The sequence below is a fragment of the Peromyscus maniculatus genome, chromosome 1 (genome assembly GCF_049852395.1).
Source record: "Peromyscus maniculatus bairdii isolate BWxNUB_F1_BW_parent chromosome 1, HU_Pman_BW_mat_3.1, whole genome shotgun sequence".
Classification (NCBI taxonomy): domain Eukaryota; kingdom Metazoa; phylum Chordata; class Mammalia; order Rodentia; family Cricetidae; genus Peromyscus; species Peromyscus maniculatus.
The window spans coordinates 25,318,034-25,337,784 of NC_134852.1; the positions used below are offsets into that span (position 1 = coordinate 25,318,034).

The 19,751-nt window shown below is 46.6% G+C and overlaps 1 protein-coding gene across 1 annotated transcript in view; it reads right to left on the reverse strand.

Moving 5' to 3' along the window:
* Arhgap35 (Rho GTPase activating protein 35) overlaps positions 1–19,751 on the reverse strand; it is a 112,283-nt gene that overhangs the window by 33,156 nt on the left and 59,376 nt on the right. Inside the window, exon 3 of the mRNA XM_006991467.4 lies at positions 12,825–12,969. Coding sequence (XP_006991529.1) covers positions 12,825–12,969 — 145 coding nt within the window. The remainder of the gene's footprint in view (positions 1–12,824; positions 12,970–19,751) is intronic.

The following is a 19,751-nucleotide window of genomic DNA, read 5'->3' on the forward strand; positions in this document are numbered from 1 at the left end:
ATCGGTAAGTGAAATCCATTCCTACTTTGGAATTTCTACTTTGTTTTTCCTACTCTACCACTACACAACTTGTTGTTCTAGCATGATGCGCTAGGGCCATGCTGAAAATCACCTCAGAAGACTTGTGGACTTAGGGTCCTGGAGCACCTTCTAGTTAGAAGAAAACACGGGCTTCTCTCCTCTCAGAGCAGCCAGCCACAAGTGAACACCTCTTACAGACCAAGCTGCTCTGCAAACACTGTCTTGCTGTCACTGCCCAAATGCTGGCTCCTGACGACCACAACAGAAGAAAGAGTTCTCTGTTGTGGCTTTAAAACCCGCAAAGTAGATCACCAAGCACAAACAGCAACTGTAGTCTCACTTATCAGGAGCGCTGAACCACGTACTAGAAAGGTCTCATTTCAACCAAACCGCTGCTGACGTGAAAAGATAAACTGTGTTTTGTTGTGTTTTAAGCTGTCAGGAGGTCACTGAACTTAAACAGCTGAAGGATTCCAGCCAAGAGCTAAAGTACCCAAACCAGGGTGAAATCACAAGGTCTTGTGCCACCTCTGTTTGCAAAAGTGGGGTTCCATTATCCGATTCCCAAGTCATCTTCCATTTCAAACCAGCTCAGCAGCTGAGAGCCAGGCACTATACAAAGAGTACCTTTATCTTTTCTGCCTGGGGTTCTCAAGTATACACCGCCCATCTCCATCCCCGTCTTGTCCTTCTGACTGTGGCCTCAATTCCCATTCCTGCTGACCCACTTCTCTGCTGTGGTCATATAGGCTGGGGCTGGGGCGAGGCTTCACGTGTTCTGACGCCTGTAGCAATCCTTGTGCTTCTGACCCTAAAACAATACTCCAGGCACTGGGAAACAACACAGCTGGAAAGTTCAAGATCAAACTGACAACTTAGTTTGTGGTGAGGTCCTCCTCCTGGCCTGCAGAAGGCCTCCTTCTTGCTATACCCATGCATGGTCTGAAGAGAGCAAGAACAGGCAAATTCTTCGGTGTCTCTTGTATGAACGGCAACAGACAAGGCACATGACGCCCATCTACAAAGAGAGGTGCGCTATACTTGCAGCCTTCCAGAGTGGATGGAAGGACACAGCCCATCAGACAGGAGGAAGTGATGAGCAATGATGTGGAGACATGGCACTGAGAGTGATTGTGTAAAGACATCGAGCTTGGGCAGACAAGCTCCACTCTCCCAGGTTAGGCTGCATCATTTCATCTGGGACTGCAGGTCTGGGGATGTAGGCTAGTAACGAGGGGGACCAGGACCTCTATGCCTTCTCTCCTTCCAGAGAAGGAACAGAGTGAGACATGTAGAAAGGCAGCTACAGCAAGAGCCCTTGTGCCCTCTAGAGTTAGGTATTCTACACAATGGTGGAGTTGCTTTACTAGAAGGAAGCCAAATCCCACCTCTCCACTCAAAGCCCTCAACCAACAATGACCTGCCTCAGAGTGCCCTGGGCTCTGCCAACAATATCCCAGTCTCAGGACATTCCCACTTACAATCTCTCTGTCTGAAGGACATAAAATGACTCCAAATTTCACCACTTTTACCCTCCTCAAAAGCAACTCAGCCTAATGTGGTAGCACATGCCTGAAATCCCAGCACTTGAGGAGGAGACAGAAACAAGGATATCCCAAATTGGGAGTCAGCCTAGGCTACATAGTGAGTATCAGATCATCCAGAGCTGTAGTGTAAGTTTCTCTGGTCCGGCCCGGCCTTGTGGTCCACCCACTGCAGTCGCTTACAAAATAATCACTCAGAGGCTTAATATTATTTACAAACTATATGGCCTATGACAGGCTTCTTGCTAGCTAGCTCTTTCATCTTAAATTAACCCATTTCTATTAATCTATGTTTTGCCACATGGCCATGGCGTTACTGGTCTGCTGGCATCTTGCTGATCCTTGGGCGGTGGCTAGGCGTCTCTCTCTGGTCCCTGGAATTATCTCATTACAGAGCCACATAGCAAGATCCTGTATCAACAAACCAATCAATTAACAAACGAATCTATTCAAAAGCCTATTTCCCCAAGCCTTATTACATGAAACACAGAGGCTCAATCCAGAGAGTTCATATTCCTGGGGAGAGGCTTCATTTCTTTTCTCTGGAGTACTAATGAGACCCTTCCTATTTTACTTATTATCAAGCACTGCCCTCCTCTTGCTCGATTGTACTGTATGCTACAGAGGGCAGGAGTTGTGTCTGTTGTCCAGCAGTGGATGTCTAGTGTCCTCAACACAGCACTTGGGATGAGATGCTCAGTCTCTACTTGCAGAGTCTCCATCGCCTGGGCCTTCTACTTTGACTCTCTGGAGCAGGCAGAGAATTAAACACACAAGAATGAGATAAAATGGAGGCATGAGACCTCTGGGGGAAAGCCAATTCCTAACTTACATGGCAGGCCTGGACAGCAGGGAGGACTATGAACAGAAGACCAAATCCTAACTACAAGAGTGAGCAGCAAGAAGTTCAAAGTGAAATTCACAGCATGGCTAAAAAAAAAAAAAAAAGTTTCCCACTTCCTGTTCTGCGGTTGACTGAGCTAGGCAAGCATCTCACACACAGAATTTCTGAGTTAGTCCTAAGAGGTGGGTAAGGAGGCTTTGTAGACAGAAGCAGTTCAGCCTACATACACAGTAGAACTGGGATTTTAAAGCAATTACAAGGGTTCCAGAGTCCATGCTGACCCACCCTGCTATGGTCTCTAGCAATTCATAAAGGAGTGTCCCTCAGGCAAGCTACTCTGTGTGGAGTAGCCTATTCTGGACCCTGAAAGCTGGCACCTCTGTGCACGGGGGTAGATAAGGGTGCAGTATCCTGGACAACGTCAACAGAAGCAGCAATGGCTATGAGCTTACTACGTATGGCCACAAGCTACTGTAACAAGGTCTGTAACATGAGTCATCCTACTGACTCAAAGTGCTTTAAACATTAGTCCCATTTTATAGCCAAGGGAGTGAAGGCAAGGCAAAGTTAAACATCTGCTAGTAAGCAGCAAAGCCGAGGCTTGCCTTGAAGTTCATCCTGTACAGAATATCTACTAGAAAGAAAACCACCACCGAAATGTGTGGAATGTACAGCAGGGGCCTATGCTGAGGGCCTCTGCAGCAGACGCACTGTTAATGACAGCAGCATTCTATGCCCTGCCCCCACAGGGATGCTCAGTTGGCCCTGAGAGTGTTTGTTGCCAGGCTGTCTCCCAAAGGCCTCTATCTAATGGCAAGAGCTGTTCCCTGAAGATGTTTCCATCAATTAGTAGTGAAACCTGAATCTGCCGCACAGACAGCACTCGACACATTTACCCAGGCAAATGAGCTCAGGGGAAGGTCACAGTTCTGAGTCTTTCTTTTTATGGAGGGGTTCACTTGAGTTGAGGAGCTGGGAGTTGCCTCTGATGAGGGACATAATACCGAACCACATACATAAGTGCACAGGGAGTGACAGAAGTGTGGCTGCGGGCCACTGGATTAGCTAAAGCTTGCTTCCTAACTCGTCTTCCCATACCACCTGAGAGCTGACCCTTCTGTTCTGCAGTCTTGGGAAGACCTATACATCACTGTGAAGTGCCAGGGAGAGTGTCACTTGTCTGTTCCACACATAGGCAACATTTAAGCTGACAGCAATGGCTGGGCGAGCCGGATCCTGGGATCATCAAGATTGTGTGTCAGTCTGAACTGGAAACCACAGAGAGCCACAGTCAAGAGAGTCACTGCAGGGCACAGGTAGTAAAATTCAGCTACTCCAGGAATGCAGGTCACTGTGGCATCCCCATTCTCATCCCTGATCCTAAAAGACAGCAAATTACAAAGCCCTTATATTCAGCATGCTAACCCGAATTCTTCAACTCTGCTTCCTTCTGGGCGTGTGCTGAGTTAAGTGTACCAACCTGTGTGCACAGAAGTGCTCACTGCACACTATTCATAACTGCCCCACAGATGCAATGCTGAGGGAGAGAAGCCAGGGCAGTGCTTATCCTTCCTGAGGAAAGAACTACAGGGCAGTGCTCCGGTGCTGCTCTCCTGCTCCCTCTCTGGACTAGCTGCAGTGGCACAGACATACTCCACCACGCACATCTGTATTCATGAAAGGTACAGTCAACTTTAATGATAAGTGGTGGTGCTGGACGCCTTTAATCCCATCATTCGGGAGGCAGAGGCAGGTGGATCTCTGTGCATTTGAGGCCAGCCTGGTCTACAGAGAGAGTTCCAGGACAACCAGAGCTACCCAGAGAAACCCCGTCTTGAAACAAACAAACAAACAAACAAACAAACAAACAAACAAACAAACAAACAAACAAACAAACAGAAAAAGAAAAGAAAAGCAATCTACTGGGGACACAGTCTGTGTCATTTAGCCTACCGTTCTGGGGAGATCTCTAGTCTGATGCTTACCCCACAAGTCACTGTTATGTGCCACTGAAACGATGGCTAACATCGAGCAAGCTATCACCAGGCCTCCTGCTAAAAACACAGACAAGATTTTTGATTCTCAGAATCTGCTGACTGACAGTCTGGGTACAAGGGTAAAGCTGGTGTGACTTCACAGCCATGGCTTAACACTGGGCTATGCAGAGAAAGGGGTTCACTGACAGAGAAATCATATTAGGTCCCCAAACTCTTCTTCACAACACTGACTTTGTTGAGGCTGGGCCAGTTGTGTTGTAAATACAGCACATCTGCTTTGTTCAGTCACTGTCTCCTGAGAAAGATTCAGATGAAGTATTTGGCAAGGGAGCTCATAGGTTAGGGTGCACTGCTAGTGTGCAGGCTATGTCCAGTCATGCTATCAGCATGGCAAGCTTAGCCCTCTCAAGCATAAGGTACTCCAATCACTAATTAATATGTCATTGTTTTTTCTTTTTGGGAAGACAAGGTCTTACTGTATAGCCTTGGCTGGCCCAGACTCATTACAGAGTTAGACCAGGCTGGCCTCAAACACATAGATCCAACTGCCTTTGCCTCTTGAGTGCCAGGATTAAAGGAATGTGCCACAACCACCAGTTATTTATATCTACACACACAATAATTTGTTGTTGAAACAGCATCTCCTGCTTTAGTCTCCCAAGTGATGAAACTAGAGGCATCAACTGTCACAGCTAGCTTAGGTTGTAAGATCATAATCATCAAGTGTTCTAAACCATTCAGCCAGCAATTCTTTGAGAATCTTAAGATCACCTTCCTTCACTAAAGCAAGATTTACTGAGGTATCTAAAGTGCCAATTATAGAATGTGTTTATGAACAAAATCACCACAATCAAGACACCGAATGCTGCCCCCCCTCCCAGTTCCATTCCTGCGCCAGCTTCCAGGTTGCACTGACCTGCTTGCCACAGAGTGGCCCTCACTCTACAGTCATGTCTGTGCTTTTGTGCCTAGCTTCCATCATTCTTGGCAGAGTGGCAGTCTATCATTCAGTGGGCGTGGCAATGCTAGTACCTTTGGGTACCAAGTTGTATTCCATGGGGTGAATGCACCACAGTTTGTTCTTTCACCTGCTGAGGGATGTCTGGGTTCTTTCCAACTTGGGGCTCTCAGGAACAAAACCACTACAAACTGTGGCGTCTAAGTCTGGGTGAACATATGTTTTTATTCCTCTTGGGTAAATAAATACCTAGAAGTAAATGGTAAGTGTATATCTAACTTTTCATAGTGTGTCAAAGAGCTCGGCACAGCCGGGCGTGGTGGCGCACGCCTTTAATCCCAGCACTCGGGAGGCGGAGGCAGGCGGATCTTTGCGAGTTCGAGGCCAGCCTGGGCTACCAAGTGAGCTCCAGGAAAGGCGCAAAGCTACACAGAGAAACCCTGTCTCGAAAAACCAAAAAAAAAAAAAAAAAAAAAAAAAAAGAGCTCGGCAAAGCCACCCGCCTCCTCTATGGCCCTGGGTGGTTTCTAGAGGGTGCTAACAGCTCCACCTCCTTGCCAACACTTGATCCTGGCAGTAGCTTTATTCCCTAATGATTTTAAACCCCAATCATTTTCTGTGACGTTTAATTATGGATGTATGATTATGTCTATCTCTCCCATCCCGGACATGATGAAGGTAATCCAAATTCAACACAGTGCTTAGCACACAGCAAGTACTTAATAAAAACATCCACTGAGGCTGGGCGGTGGTAGTGCACGCCTTTAATCCCAGCACTGGGGAGGCAGAGGCAGGTGGATCTCTGAATTTGAGTCCAGCCTGGTATGAGTTCCAGGACAGGCTCCAAAGCTACATAGAGAAAGAAACCCTGTCTCAAAACCCCAAAACAAACAAACAAACAAACAACCCAAAACAAAACAAAAACCAAAACCAAACATTCACTGAATATAGACTGGATGAAATCTGCCACCTCCACCAGCAGATTATTTTTAGACCTACTCATGAGTTCTCAGGAAGTTTCCATCTCTACAAGTATGTGGTCCTATATCTGGGACTTCACCACTCAGGCAAGCCTGACCAGTGTCCCTGAAGGCGAGATAGGACAGCACCACTTGTCTCACAGAACCACTAAATGGCCACACACTGCACCATTACCAAGGAAGGGTGGTACGGTTCCATTCTAGCACTTCCTATCAAAGTTTTTTTTTTTTTTAATTAATTTAATTTTTTGAGACAGGCCTTCACTCTGTAGCCTTGGCTGGCCTATAACTCACTATGTAGACCAATCTAGCCTTGAACTCAGAGAGCTCACCTGCCTCTCTGAGTGCCTGTCACAACCACGCCAGCCCACAACGAGCTTTAAAGGCACGGGACTCAGCTGCGGCACTGCACCTAACTAGGAGCAGCCCCGTAGGGTGCCAGGTTGTCCTAAGGTTTATGCACCACTGTTCCTGAGATCAGGGGATGGGAACACACACATTGCCGTCTTTTTGCCAGTGATGCTAACCTTGTACTGGGATGACACCAAGGTCGTCCCAGAAGGACTACAAGGTTAAGCTGTCCCTGCCCCATCCCAAGGGCCAGCTTTCCACCACACCCAGGTTTTTCAAGCAATAAAACAAGCTATCTTAAAAGGCAAACAGAAACACAAAGTTCCTAAAACAATGACAGCTCACACCAACATCTGCAAACAGGTACAGATTAGAAAGTGGGCTGATGGGTATGGCATTATTATTTGACAGATGCCAGGCTTCTTGTGACTTCAGGGATTTTTTTTAATCCATAGGAGCTAACTAAAATTAAAATGTACCAACAGGGGGCTGGAGAGATGGCTCAGTGGTTAGGTGCAGTAGCTTCCCTTTCAGAGGACCCAGGTTCAATTCCCAGCACTCACATGGTGGTTCACAACTGTCTGTAAGTCCAGTTACAGGGTTCTGGTGTCCTTTTTTGGCCTCCTAAGGCACTGTACACACATAGCACAGACGTACACGCAAGCAAAACAGCTATACATATAAAATAAAAACAATGACGCTTAAAGAAAAATGTAACAACAGATTTGGGGCCTACCAGTTATGTGCACAGAATGGTCTGAGTATTATGATTCCAGATGTCCAACGGGTACCTCCTGTCCATGAAACCACTTCACTATTCCCCACGAGGCTGCCTGCCATGCTACAGGGCTAAGGACTGGGTACCTCTAAGAAAGCAAACCAGTAAGAAAAGACTAGCAGATGGGAACACTGAGTATCACCCTATCCCCACCCACTCTCGGAGAACAAGGTTGGAAGTCACAGGAAGGTTTGGTCTCACACATTACTCTATGCCAAGAGAACCGTTTCGTTAAGTGGCTACAGATGAAGAAGCTGTGTCAGAGGCGAGGAACGACTGCTATGGCAAGTGCCAGGTGTTGAGTATCTGGGATGCACTGGTGAGTGAGGGGCCCCTGAAAGCTCCCTCATGGGTTCCTGTGATATGCAGCATGGTCATTTCCTGAACCACAGGAAACCCTGATTCAAACCTGACTGGAGACTCAGGTTTTGAAATTTATTTAATTAACCAGGGCAATTCCAAATTCAAGCCTTAGTCTGAGCAGGTACTCTCAGAACAGCAAGGTTCTGAAGTGACCCCTTGCCCCACTTCCAGACACACACACTGTGCAGAACTGAATACTCTACTTCTTGTCATGAACAGGGAGCTCAATTAACTTGGCCAGTCTTCTCTGTTACTTAGGAGTCACACAGGCTCCACAAGGGAGCAGTGACTCTACAGCCTCAACCCCTTTTCCACATACATGAAGGCAAGGGCCAGGGAGAGCATGACAGAAAGACAGGCCGGCCTCCCCATGCAGAGGACTCTCACGGAGGTCCCCGAGCAGCTCTGGTAGGGACACGCCCTTTCCAGCCTCTCCATGTAACAGGAGCTGAGAGGATGAAAACCTAACGCCCTGTTAGCACAGTAAGCACAGAGGCTGGCCCTGCAGCTGCCTAACAGCGTCTGAAAATCAATGGGAAAGAGAGCTCTTCTAACCACTGGCCGCTGCTTCAGCACAATGCCATTTCAGGCAACATGAAACAAAAGTCAAGGAACTGGTCATGAAGAAAACAAGAAGAAACCAGAATCAATCCACACCCACGACGTTCCAAGTTTACGTAAGGAGGAAAACATACTCAGGAAGAGCTACAACAGAAGCCAGGTTATAAATAAAACAGCTGGGATGACAGTTTTCACGTGAGAAAGCCACAATCCCAGCATGTGGGAGGTGGAGGCCGAAGGATGAAGAATTCACAAGTTCATCCTCAATGAACTAGCCAGTTCAAGGCCAGCCTGGGCTCCATGAGACCCCGCCTCAAAAACAAAACAAACAACAACAAACTCCACAATTTTTTTTGAGACAGGGTTTCTCTGTGTAACAGCTCTGGCTGTCCTGAAACTCCATCTATAGAGCGGGCTGGCATCGAACTCACAGAGACCGCCTGTCTCTGCCTCCTGAGTGCTGGGATTAAAGGCGTGCACTGCTGCCACCACCGCCCGGCAACCTCCACATTTAAAGGTACTGGGATGGCTTCAGTTGTCCTGACTTGCATACTATTAAGTCCTTCTTTCATCACAAGGTTCTACTCTGCTGTCTGTGCCCTGGTTAGGCTGAGAGGTGGGTGGGCAGTAGTATCATGGGCCCTGAGGCTGAGGTCTGAGCTCTCAAGCCCCGCCTCTGAGATGCAAAGCGCAGTGCATTGTTTTATCTGCCAGGGCCATGTGTCCGAGTGCCAAGATGAAGGGGATAGATTCGGAAACTGGGATACAAGTTCTTTTGACGTTGGTCTGGCTCTGACAAGGTTTGGTGGGATGTTGTTTCTGCTTGTCTGGGAGGGCTTGCCTGGACTCTATACTGCAGTTATAGGACTATCTTCCCATGAGTGAAGAACAAGAGAGCTGAGAGGCCACTGACAGCACCCACTCTCCTGAAGGCAAAGGCCAAGCTGGAGAAACAGTTCATCCAATCACTCAACACAAGTCACGTCACAGATGCGCACTGCTCCGGGGGAAGCAGTGGTCCTGTGCCCACTGTGTGCTGGGGATGTGTCCAGGACCACACTCTGCGGAGGGTATAGAGAGTGCTGAAAAGGGCTGAGGGTGACGCGAGGTCCAGACAGTACTCTACATCAAAGGGCTACTCTGTAAGGTCGCTGTCTAGACACTTCAGAAGAGGTCATGGTGGCAGCAGGAGGCTGGTGTGCCTGGGGCTGAGTGTAGAGAGGACAAGTCCACTAGTCAAATGTAGTGTACAACTGTCTGCATCCTGGAATAGGAAAATTCAACCAGAACACACAGTTATAAGTCAGCCGAGCAAATCCAAGCATGGACTCTACAGGAAATGACACCATCAGTACCATCAGGGATGACAATGTTTTTCTTTCAGGTGCTGGAGGTGGAAGCCAGTGCTCAGGCTGAGCAGGTGCCTGAGTACTGGGATGTGCCCCAGCCTTGGCAGACACGGTTTTATTTTAAAATATTATTATTATTATTATTATTATTATTATTATTATTATTATTATTTGTGTGTGTGTATACATACTTTCGGGCACATGTGGAGGTCAGGGACTCTTAGGAGGTGGTTTCCACCTTCCACTATTGATTGTAGGTTTGCCACCGAAGGCTTTTATCCACTGAAGGCCTTGCCAGGGCCCTGGTGAATATTCTTAAGATAACAATGCCAGTATAGCCAGTGTAGTATGAGGCCTCTTTCAACTTTTCAATAGCTTTTACTATCTTCAGATTGGCAAACCAAGAGAAGGGGGTGGGTGGGTAAAAAGTCACCAGTATGGTAACACACACCTGTAATCCTAGCAAAGAGAAGGTAGACCAAAGAAGCCAGCCTGGTAGTCAGACCAACATTCAGGTCTTAAAAAAACAAAACAAAAAAACAACCAAAAAACCAAAATATAAGACTTAATTCACTTTGTTTTTCTTATATATAAAAACCCTTATGAGGAGCTGGAATGGTGGTATCACACGTTTTTAATTCCAGCACTTGAGGGGCAGAGGCAGGCAGATCCCTGTGAGCTGAGGCCAGCTTGGTCTACAGAGCGAGTTCTAGGACAGCAAAGGCTACACAAAGAAAACATCTCAAAAAACCAAAACAAACAAACAAAAAGCAACAACAAAAAACCCCTATATGGTAGCCACAGCTGGAGTCTGGGTCCTCTAAACAGAGACACTGGTGTGGTTTTTCAAAAAAGTGGTCAGTGAATTCCTGATAATGAGACTTGGTGAACACAGTCTCTTTCTAGAAGTCAGGGGTCAGGTAGCTGTAGGTCTTGGAGATGGCATTAAAGGTGGCCTTGGCAAAGCTGCCCAGGGTGGCAGTGCAGTCCCTGGCTGATGGGTAGCAGTCATTAATCAGTAACTTCTTGGGCACAGCAGAGATAATGCCAGTGCCTCTGGGCGGAGGGATGAGACATACCAGCACAGAGCCACAGCGGCCTGTCAGGATTCAGGACCCTTGGAACATGTCTGATGACTAGGCACCACAAGCTAGGGCACTCAAGTGGGTCTCCCTGACCCATGTGGTCCCTGCACGAGGCAGGCCACTCATCAGTGCTCACAATTTAGTGATGAAGAGATGACAGAGCTCAGACTCTGATCAAGCAGGGCTATGTGTTCAAAGATTTATCAGGACTACAGAAGACCTCTACTAGCTATTCTGCCTCTTTTTTTGACACAGGGTCTCACTGTGCAGCTCTGGCTGGCCTGGAACTCAGGAGATCTGCCTGCCTCTGCCTCCCAACTCCCAAGATTTAAGGTGTGAACCACTCCACCCGGCCCCTGCTTCTTAAACACACAAGGAGATGATGTTTCACAATCAGCAGCAGAGGCTGCTTATACAACACTGCAGTAAGATACAATGCAGTTAGGCATTTCTGTATTTCAAAACCAGTTGTACAAAATGTATAGTTTTTGTCAATTACAGTAAATAACTTTTTTTTTTTTTTTTTTTGGTTTTTCGAGACACGGTTTCTCTGTGTAGCTTTGTGCCTTTCCTGGGACTCACTTGGTAGCCCAGGCTGGCCTCGAACTCACAGAGATCTGCCTGCCTCTGCCTCCCGAGTGCTGGGATTAAAGGCGTGCGCCACCACCGCCCGGCAGTAAATAACTGTTTTTAAAAGGCATGCTTTCAGAATTTAGGTGCTGAGGAACATACACATAGAACAATGTCTTGTTGAACATAAAGGGGTCAGGAGTGCAATGAGGAAGAATGGAGAGGCTTTTCTGCGGCAGGATCACACCAGCAGGACGATCTTAGACAAGGATGACAGTAGGGACAGAGACAAGAGATGACACAGATCTAACAGGCCTGGGATGAGGTCAGATGAGTCAGTGTTTGGGGGGACAGTGATGCAATCTGGCGGAGTCTGCAGAGTAGCAGAGTGGCTTGGCAGTGACTGAAGGTGGACAAGGGTCAGGGTGGAAGGATTTAAGAGGATATAGATTTGAGTGTTTTGTGAATGAGACTCAGGACCTTGCACATCCCAGGTCTAGTACTGAGCTATACACCTAGCCCAAGCCTCTATATTTTCCACCTTAAAGATTTATTTATCTACATTCATGCAGTGCCTATGGAGCTAGAAGATGGTGCTCCAGAAGGCATTTCGGATGGTTGTGAGTTGCCATATGGGTGTTGGGAATCAAATCCCAGTCTTCTGCAAGAGCATACAGTGCTCCTAACTGCTGAGCGTTCTCTCAAGCCTTCCAAGTCTATATTCTCTCTCTCTTTCATTTTTTTTGGTGGAGGAGAGTTGAGATAGGGTCTAACTGTGTATCCCTAGCTGTCCTAGAACTTGCTATGTAGAGCAGACTCACCTCAAACTCACAGAGATCTATCTGCCCATTTTATGTCTCCCTAGTGCTAGAATTAAAGGTGTGCGTTACCATGCCTGGGTCTCAAGCCTACATTCTTAAGCTCAACCAATGATGCTTGGGAGTCCACAATGACAGCTACCTGCAAGACCTTCTCCTCAAAGATCCCTGAAAGCAGCTAGGAGAAGGTAGAAAGAAACAATGATGTAAAACTGGGAGACAGAGAGACGCGTGAGAGCCCTAAGTCAGTAAAATGTAGCGCCCACACGTAAGATCCTAACAGTCCCAAGCACTTGTTCCTAAGTGAGTGTAGCGTGTGCTCCACATAAAGCCCTTTTTCCTGCCCTCACGCAATCTACAGACCCACAAGGGCACACAAACTACCAAATAACTAACCGTACGCTAAAGCTGACTGGTTTGAGGACAGAGCTGCTCCCACATACTTTTAGGTCTAGTTAGTGCCACATGCTAGCCTCCTGACTGAAGCCTCAGTGGTCAGATCACCCAGCTCCTCTCTGTTATTTCCTGAAAGTTCACAAATCCCAGCCCCCTTGGAAGCTCCCTACAGGGAGTGGAAGGTACTATCTGCGATGGGAGATGCTTACCTGTGGCTTCAATGTACTCAATGCATCTTTCAATAAAAATGGGGATTGGCTTCTCTGGAGTCACCACAGTTGTTAAGGGCACCCCAAAATAGTTGCTCTCCCAGGTTGCCTTCGTGATGGATGGTCGGGGTTTGGGCTTTGGTTTCTGTCCAGGAAAGAAAAAAGGAAGCACAAAATCAGAGTGAGTATCATATGTATCTGCAAAGGTTCCAGAGAGGAACTGGCAGTTGGTAGCAAGTACTGAAAAGATTTCAAGCAAGACAAACAGACCCAACTTTGCTCATCTCCTTAACAGCATTTTCTGGTCTCCAAATACCACACAAGAAGGTTGTCACATAGTTACACCTTTAGTGAGAGTGCATTATTAGAACAAAGATGTTTATAAGAACCAGGCCAAGTTTACTCAATAAAGTAACAATATAATGGCATCCACATCCTCCACTGGGGACACAATGGAGTAAACAGGAAGTTTTCCAAACAACCTACATGATGATAGATGGTATATACTCAAGAGATGGATGATGCCTTGGAAAGACCAAACATGGGTGCAAAAACTAGTAATTTCCTCTTTCCAGAAAAGAAACATAGCATATACTGTTAAGAGCTGACAGTCTCAAATGAGAATTCCCTTTGCTATATTAGCTGGGATTAATTCCTGGTATTTTCCACATTAGGAAATAGTAAAGCCAACTAATCAAACAAAACAAATAACATGACCCAGGCCCATGCCTATAATTCCAGCCCTTGAGAGGCTGAGGCAGGACTAACAGGAGTTCCAGGCTAGCCTGGACTACAATGTAATTCTGTCTATTCTTTCAGTCCTCATGAAGCAGCCAGCAGGGGCAGTGACAGCCATGGAGACTTTACCACGTTACCAAAGAAGTCCCATGTGCACATCCTTTAAAACCTCACAACCTTTCACTTTTCCAAGAAAAAGAAGTCTCACAGGCCTAAATGACTCAATTAGTGACAGTGCTTTATACCAAAGCCCATACTATAACTGACAGAGCTGAACACTACAACTGATATAGTCTGCCTTAAAAACCACTCCAAGTGTGTGTGTGTGTGTGTGTGTGTGTGTGTGTGTGTGCGCGCGCGCGCACGTGTCCCGAGCCCTATATACTAAAATATACATTTAGTATTTTTATGTTGAAGCTCATATTGGGGAGGAAAACATGCTCACCAATGGGAACTCCCCCAAAGTCAAGAAAACGGGCTTAGAAGGTTGACCTTTCTCAAAGTCTAATAAAAGAAGAGGGCTACAGGATAGGGTCCAGGTAAATTAGAGTGGTGTGTCTCTAGTAATCAGGTTTCATTTCTAGGTAGCTCTGCCCAATGCAACAGGGCAGATGGCTTCCCTTCACAATGTGCATGGACTATAAACCTTTAGGGATCTTTCCATAAAACCCATGGAAGGAGACATCCAACTGCCGGGTCACAGGCCAACCTTTCCCTTTTCTTCTGCCCATTTTCATCCATTTTAGTACTCCTTATAAGGGAGTAAGTAACTTCCTGTTTAGTCTGAGATTCTGAGAACTTCCTGTGCAAATTAAGAGGGGTGGGAGTGGGGTGTAGGATTGGAATTAGAGAGGGTAGAAGCAAATCAAAAGTATACTGGGCTGCTAATTGGTAATACCCTAGAAAACCACCAAAAGGCAAAGAAAGCCTAACCATCAGCCTGCTAAGTAATTCAAAGTGGAGGTTCATGGTAGGTACCCTACATGGCTTGGCCCTGCCAAACATATGCCCAACTCTTGAGGTGAGCAGGCACTGACTTTCGGGAAAAGCAAACTGGTGACTTTATGGACAAGTCCAGACTGCCCAGCAGTGTGTGATGCATGCCTGTAACCTGCACTGATATAAAGCTCAGCACGAAGATTCTAAGCTTTGCTACCAGACACTGTGCAAAGCAGGGGCAAGAGTGGCATGGCTGCTGTGAGGCTACCCACTGCCTTCTGACTGGACCTGAGGCCTGCTCCCCAGGGCTGGTAAACATTCCAGCTGGGACAGGACAGACAACACACCCGTGACAGAAGACCTACTGTTGCTTTGCCATCACATTGCCTTCTAAATATTTATATTACACCCATAGATTACTGCTTCTTCCAACTGTAGTTGGAGAAGTTTCTGTATCAAGTAGATGTTACTGCAGAGACACAAAACTTGTCAAAGTACTGAGAATAAGTGTTGAGTGATGCCCAGCTCTAAATGGAACATTGATTATCAAACTCCACAAGGCTCAAAGGACACCTTGAAGAGGGAGACAGAGAAAATATAAGAGCCAAAGGATAAGGAAGGATGCTGTGAAGTGCTAACTTCTGGAGAGAACATATTTCGATTATAAAGTCACAACAGCTCTAGTTAATTACCCAAGACCTGCACAAGATCAAACCAGCAATAATTCTAGCATGGATGGAGGAAGGGCTCGTAAGGCTCCACTTAGCAGAGGAACTATTGACAATTGATGGCTGGTCTGGGAGAGGAAGTAATTTTCCTTCTAGATATGTTGCCTATGTGCAAGCAGGCAACACCAATTGGAGTCAGTGTGTTTAAAAAAAAGACATGAGAGCTAAGTGGGTGGTTTGGGGGATGGGGACTGGTGAAGGAAGATGTGATCAAGATACCTTGTGTATATATGCAGGAAACTATCAAAGAGCCTGGTGTGGTGGCCACACCTTTAATCCCAGTGCTTGGGAGGCAGAGGCAGCTGCATGTCTGTGAGTCTGAGGCCAGCCTGGTCTACATGCAGAGTTCCAGGACCTGTCTCAAAATAACAACCACAAAAGTCAAAGAATTAAAAAAATAAAAGCTTGGAGTGATGGTACAAGCCTTTGATCCCAACAGGCAAGAGGTAAGGGGCAGGTGGATATCTGTGAGTCCGAAGGCCAGCCAAAAATACACAGTAAGACTCAACCCCGGTCCCTCTTCCCAAAAGAATTTAACCTGCTGGGGATGTGGCTCAATTGGTAGGACACTTGCCCAGCATGCATAAAACTCTGGGTTTGAAGCCCAGCACCACATAAAACTGGGTGCGGTGGTGCATGCCTTTAATTACAGCACTTAGAGGTGGAGGAAGAGGATCAGTTCAAGGTCATTCTTGACTAGTAAGTTTGAGACCAGGCTGGGTTATGTAAGACCCTATCTCACAAGAGAAAAACAGACTTCAAGGTTTCAATCTGATTGATGTAGCTTGGGACAAGTACTGTGTCATCTCTATCTATCTCCCTGACAGCACCCTGGTCGTATGGTGTTATGGGCAGGACCTTTCAGCTGATGCACACTGCTGCAGCCACATAGTGTTGGGTAAAGCAGTGCTCTCCCTATAAATGTCTCTGCCATTTAAAAGGTCAGTTCTGCAGTGTGAATAACCAGTGACTGACCATCTGTATTAAAAAAAAAAAACCAAAACAAAACAAAAACATCAATCCCACCAAATTTCTCTGTCAAAAAGCAGGAGGTGACCCCGATTCTCCCAGTCATCACTGGGATGCTTTCTAGCCCTAGTTGTAGAGTGTAGTCAAACTGAAACAACATACTCCTTGGAACAATGCTCAAGTGCATGCTTCCAAGTCACCGGCTAGAGGTCTGTCTTCACCTAAGCACTTTCTATGCACCAGATCCCGAGTCTCTCTCTCTTTGGTGGGCCAGAGAGTGAACCTAGTGCAGAGAACCTGATAGGCCGGCACCCCACCACCGCAGTCGCTTCTAGTGGAGTGCAGGATAGCATGCTATAGCTGGCCATGCCCCTAAGACACCCACTTCCACAAAAAGCATGCCTACTAAGAACCTTGGGGTCACCGAGTTGGCTCAGCAGATAAAGGCAGCTGCTACTAACGCTGAGGGCCCAAATGGTGAAGGAGAAAACCTATTCTTAAAAGTTGTCATCTTATCTCTACAGGCACAAGACATGCCTGAGCCTACATAGAAAATAATGGAGCGGGGAAGGGAGGAACTCTGGAGATGAGTCCTGGGAGACCCCACGAGGCAGGTCTCTGTGACTGCAGAACTTGTGCTTCATAGCACTACAGTTTGTGCAGGTTCTTGGGTTAGGCACAACGAGTGAATGGATGCTGAGTAAGGAATACAGGCACATCAACCATCTGGAGAACTTCTAAGGGTAATATACAAGGTCTACTCAAAATTTACTAGGGAATTTTTGAAGATTTTATTCGAGTGTGTGTGTGTGTGTGTGTGTGTGTGTGTGTGTGCGCTTGCTTTTTATTGCTGTGATAAGACCACAAGCAACCTGTGGTGGAAAGAGTTTATACTTGGTTTACAACATCCCTATTACAGTCCATCATTCAAAGAAGTCAGGGCAGGAACTCAAGGCAAGAACCTGGATATGAGAACTGGAGCAGAGACCTTGGGGAAGGCTCTTCCAGTCTTCTTTTCTCTTCTCTTCTCTCCTCTCCCCCCTCCCCCCCCCCTCCTCCTCCTCCTTTTCTCTCTCTCTCTCTCTCTCTCTTTCTTGTTTTGGTTTTTGAGACAGGGTCTCACTATGTAGCCCTGGCTTGCTTTGTAGACCAAGCTGGTCTCAAACTCAGAGATCCACTGGCCTCTGCTTCCAGAGTGCTGGGATTAAAGGTGTGTGCCACTATACTCTATGCTAGTTTATTTTCTTATGTACCTCAGGACTACCTGCCTGGGTATGGTACTATACCCACAGTGGGCTGGGCCCTTCTACATCAATCATCAGTCAAGAAAATGCCCTGTAGACCAATATGATGGGGATGTTTTGTTTGTTTGTTTTTTGAAGACAGGGTTTCTCTGGAACTCCATAGACCAGGCTGGACTGGAACTCAAGAGATCTGAGATCCACCTGCCTCTGCCTCCTGAGTGTTGGGATTAAAAGCATGCGCCACCACTGCCTGGCAATGGGAACATTTTTTTGAATTGATATTCCTTCTTCTCACATGACTCTATCTTGTGTCTAGTTGATTAAAAAACAAAACAAAAACCCCAAAAACTATCCAACCCAGTGCGTGTGGCATGTGTGCCCACTGATGCCAGCGGTGTCAGATTCCCTGAAGCTGGAGTTACAGGCATCTGTGAGACATCTGATGTAGATGCTGGGATCTGAACTCTGACCTTCTGATAGAGCACTAAGTGCTCTTGACCTCTGAGACATCTCTCCAGCCCCCAGATGATGACGATGGTGATGATGATATTATTTTAAAAGACAGAATCTCGTATAGTTCAGGGTGGCCTTAAGGTCCTAGATCCTTTTGCCACTGTCTCCTCAGTACTGGTATTATAGGCATGAGGCACTATGTCCAGCTTCTATCAGGCAATTTCAAGCTGGAAAAAGAAAAGCCCTAAGTAGTTATGTTCAAACAGTTGCAGAGCCACCTACTGCTACTAAGGAGCAGGCTTATTTTGTATAGTTGTGCTGCAGAGATGAGAGCAGATAAAAGATAAACTAGACTGCTTATCTCCTTCGCCTCAAAATAGTCCAAGATCAAGTTCAACCCTCCAACTTATGAATGTGGCAATGGAGATAGCATTTAGAGACTATCAATCCCCTCTGCCTAGTGACATGAATTCCACCCCACCTCTTCATGTCCATCCTCCTAAGCTTTAAACTCTGGATCAGAGTGTCAAATACATCCTTTAGACAACTGAAAGTTCTCCAGAGCATCACAGAATTAGAAAGAAATTCTTGAACAACTATTCTAAACCTTCCTCATCAGGAAGTCAGTCTGGAATGCCAGGCCAAGAGCTGGGCTGGCTTCTGATATTACCAACACTTCTGGCATCTGAAGGGTTACTGAGCACATTTTAGCTGGAAGTGTCATTCTCCCAAGTGGCTTGCCAGATGTCTCATGTCCCCAGTCAGGCACATGTCCCTCTTTAGGGAATCACAGGGAGCACTCTCACAGCAGGTGCTCTCAACATCCATCTTCTTTTGGGGTACTCACTTAGGCAAGCCAAACTAGAAAAAGCAGGAGAGGCCAAGCCCTAGAATGATCCACACATCTGTGCCTCCAGTGGGTCAAACAATACAATAGCAATTCCCTAGGAAGCTATCGAGGTGCTGAAACCTCACAGCCATCCTGCAAGGCAAAGGTGTTAGCAGCTCCTTTCATAGCAGAGATCAGAGACCCTGCAAAGGGCTGTGAGCAACTGCAGCAAAGCCAACACTACTTTCTCCAGGATGAAATGTCAATGCCCCAGATGAAGGCAGGACCAACTTAAGTCACCTCCTCCTTTCCTTTTAGATAGATTCTGATAGAATAGATAATGTCTCCACTGTTCCAGACCTCTTGGTTTCCTTAAAAACAAGCTTAAAGCTATGTGTACTAGCTTATACCAGAAATCCTAGCACTTAGGAGACAGAGGCAGGATTGCCCAAGTCTGAAGTCAGCTTGGACAGTATAGTGAAAGCTTGTCTTGAAAAACAGAACAAACAGCATCACTCAAGGTTTCCTCCACCCCTTGTTGTACTCATGGCCGACACTGTGATTTTCTAATTAACAGTTATTCTCTCATGTTTCTAACAGAGCTTCAAAGGGGGCCCTTTCAATTAAATTACTTTAAATTACTCATGCTCCTGGCACTCCTCAGCTCCGAGCACCTTGATTTAGGGCAAAACAGGAAGGAACCCTGGCCTTCCCACCATCTAACCCTTCCATATGACAGGAAAGGGAAGGCGGCTGTGTCATCACACTGCAGAATGAAGGAGTCTGGCAAGGACGCGAGGATCTTGAGACTGAATTCTTGGCCAGTGCAGCTGGGGGAAAGGTAGAAAAGGCCACTGGATCCAGGTCTAGGTATGTAATGCCCTGCCTGGAATCCCATGCACACTGACTGGAGCTGACCTCACTTGGGTCCTGCAGAGGTATTCTGGTATAACCACGTGGTGGAGGAGAACCAGCTGGCTTGGGGAAGCATCACAACAATTCTTTGTCCTTTGAAAAGAAGATCTGG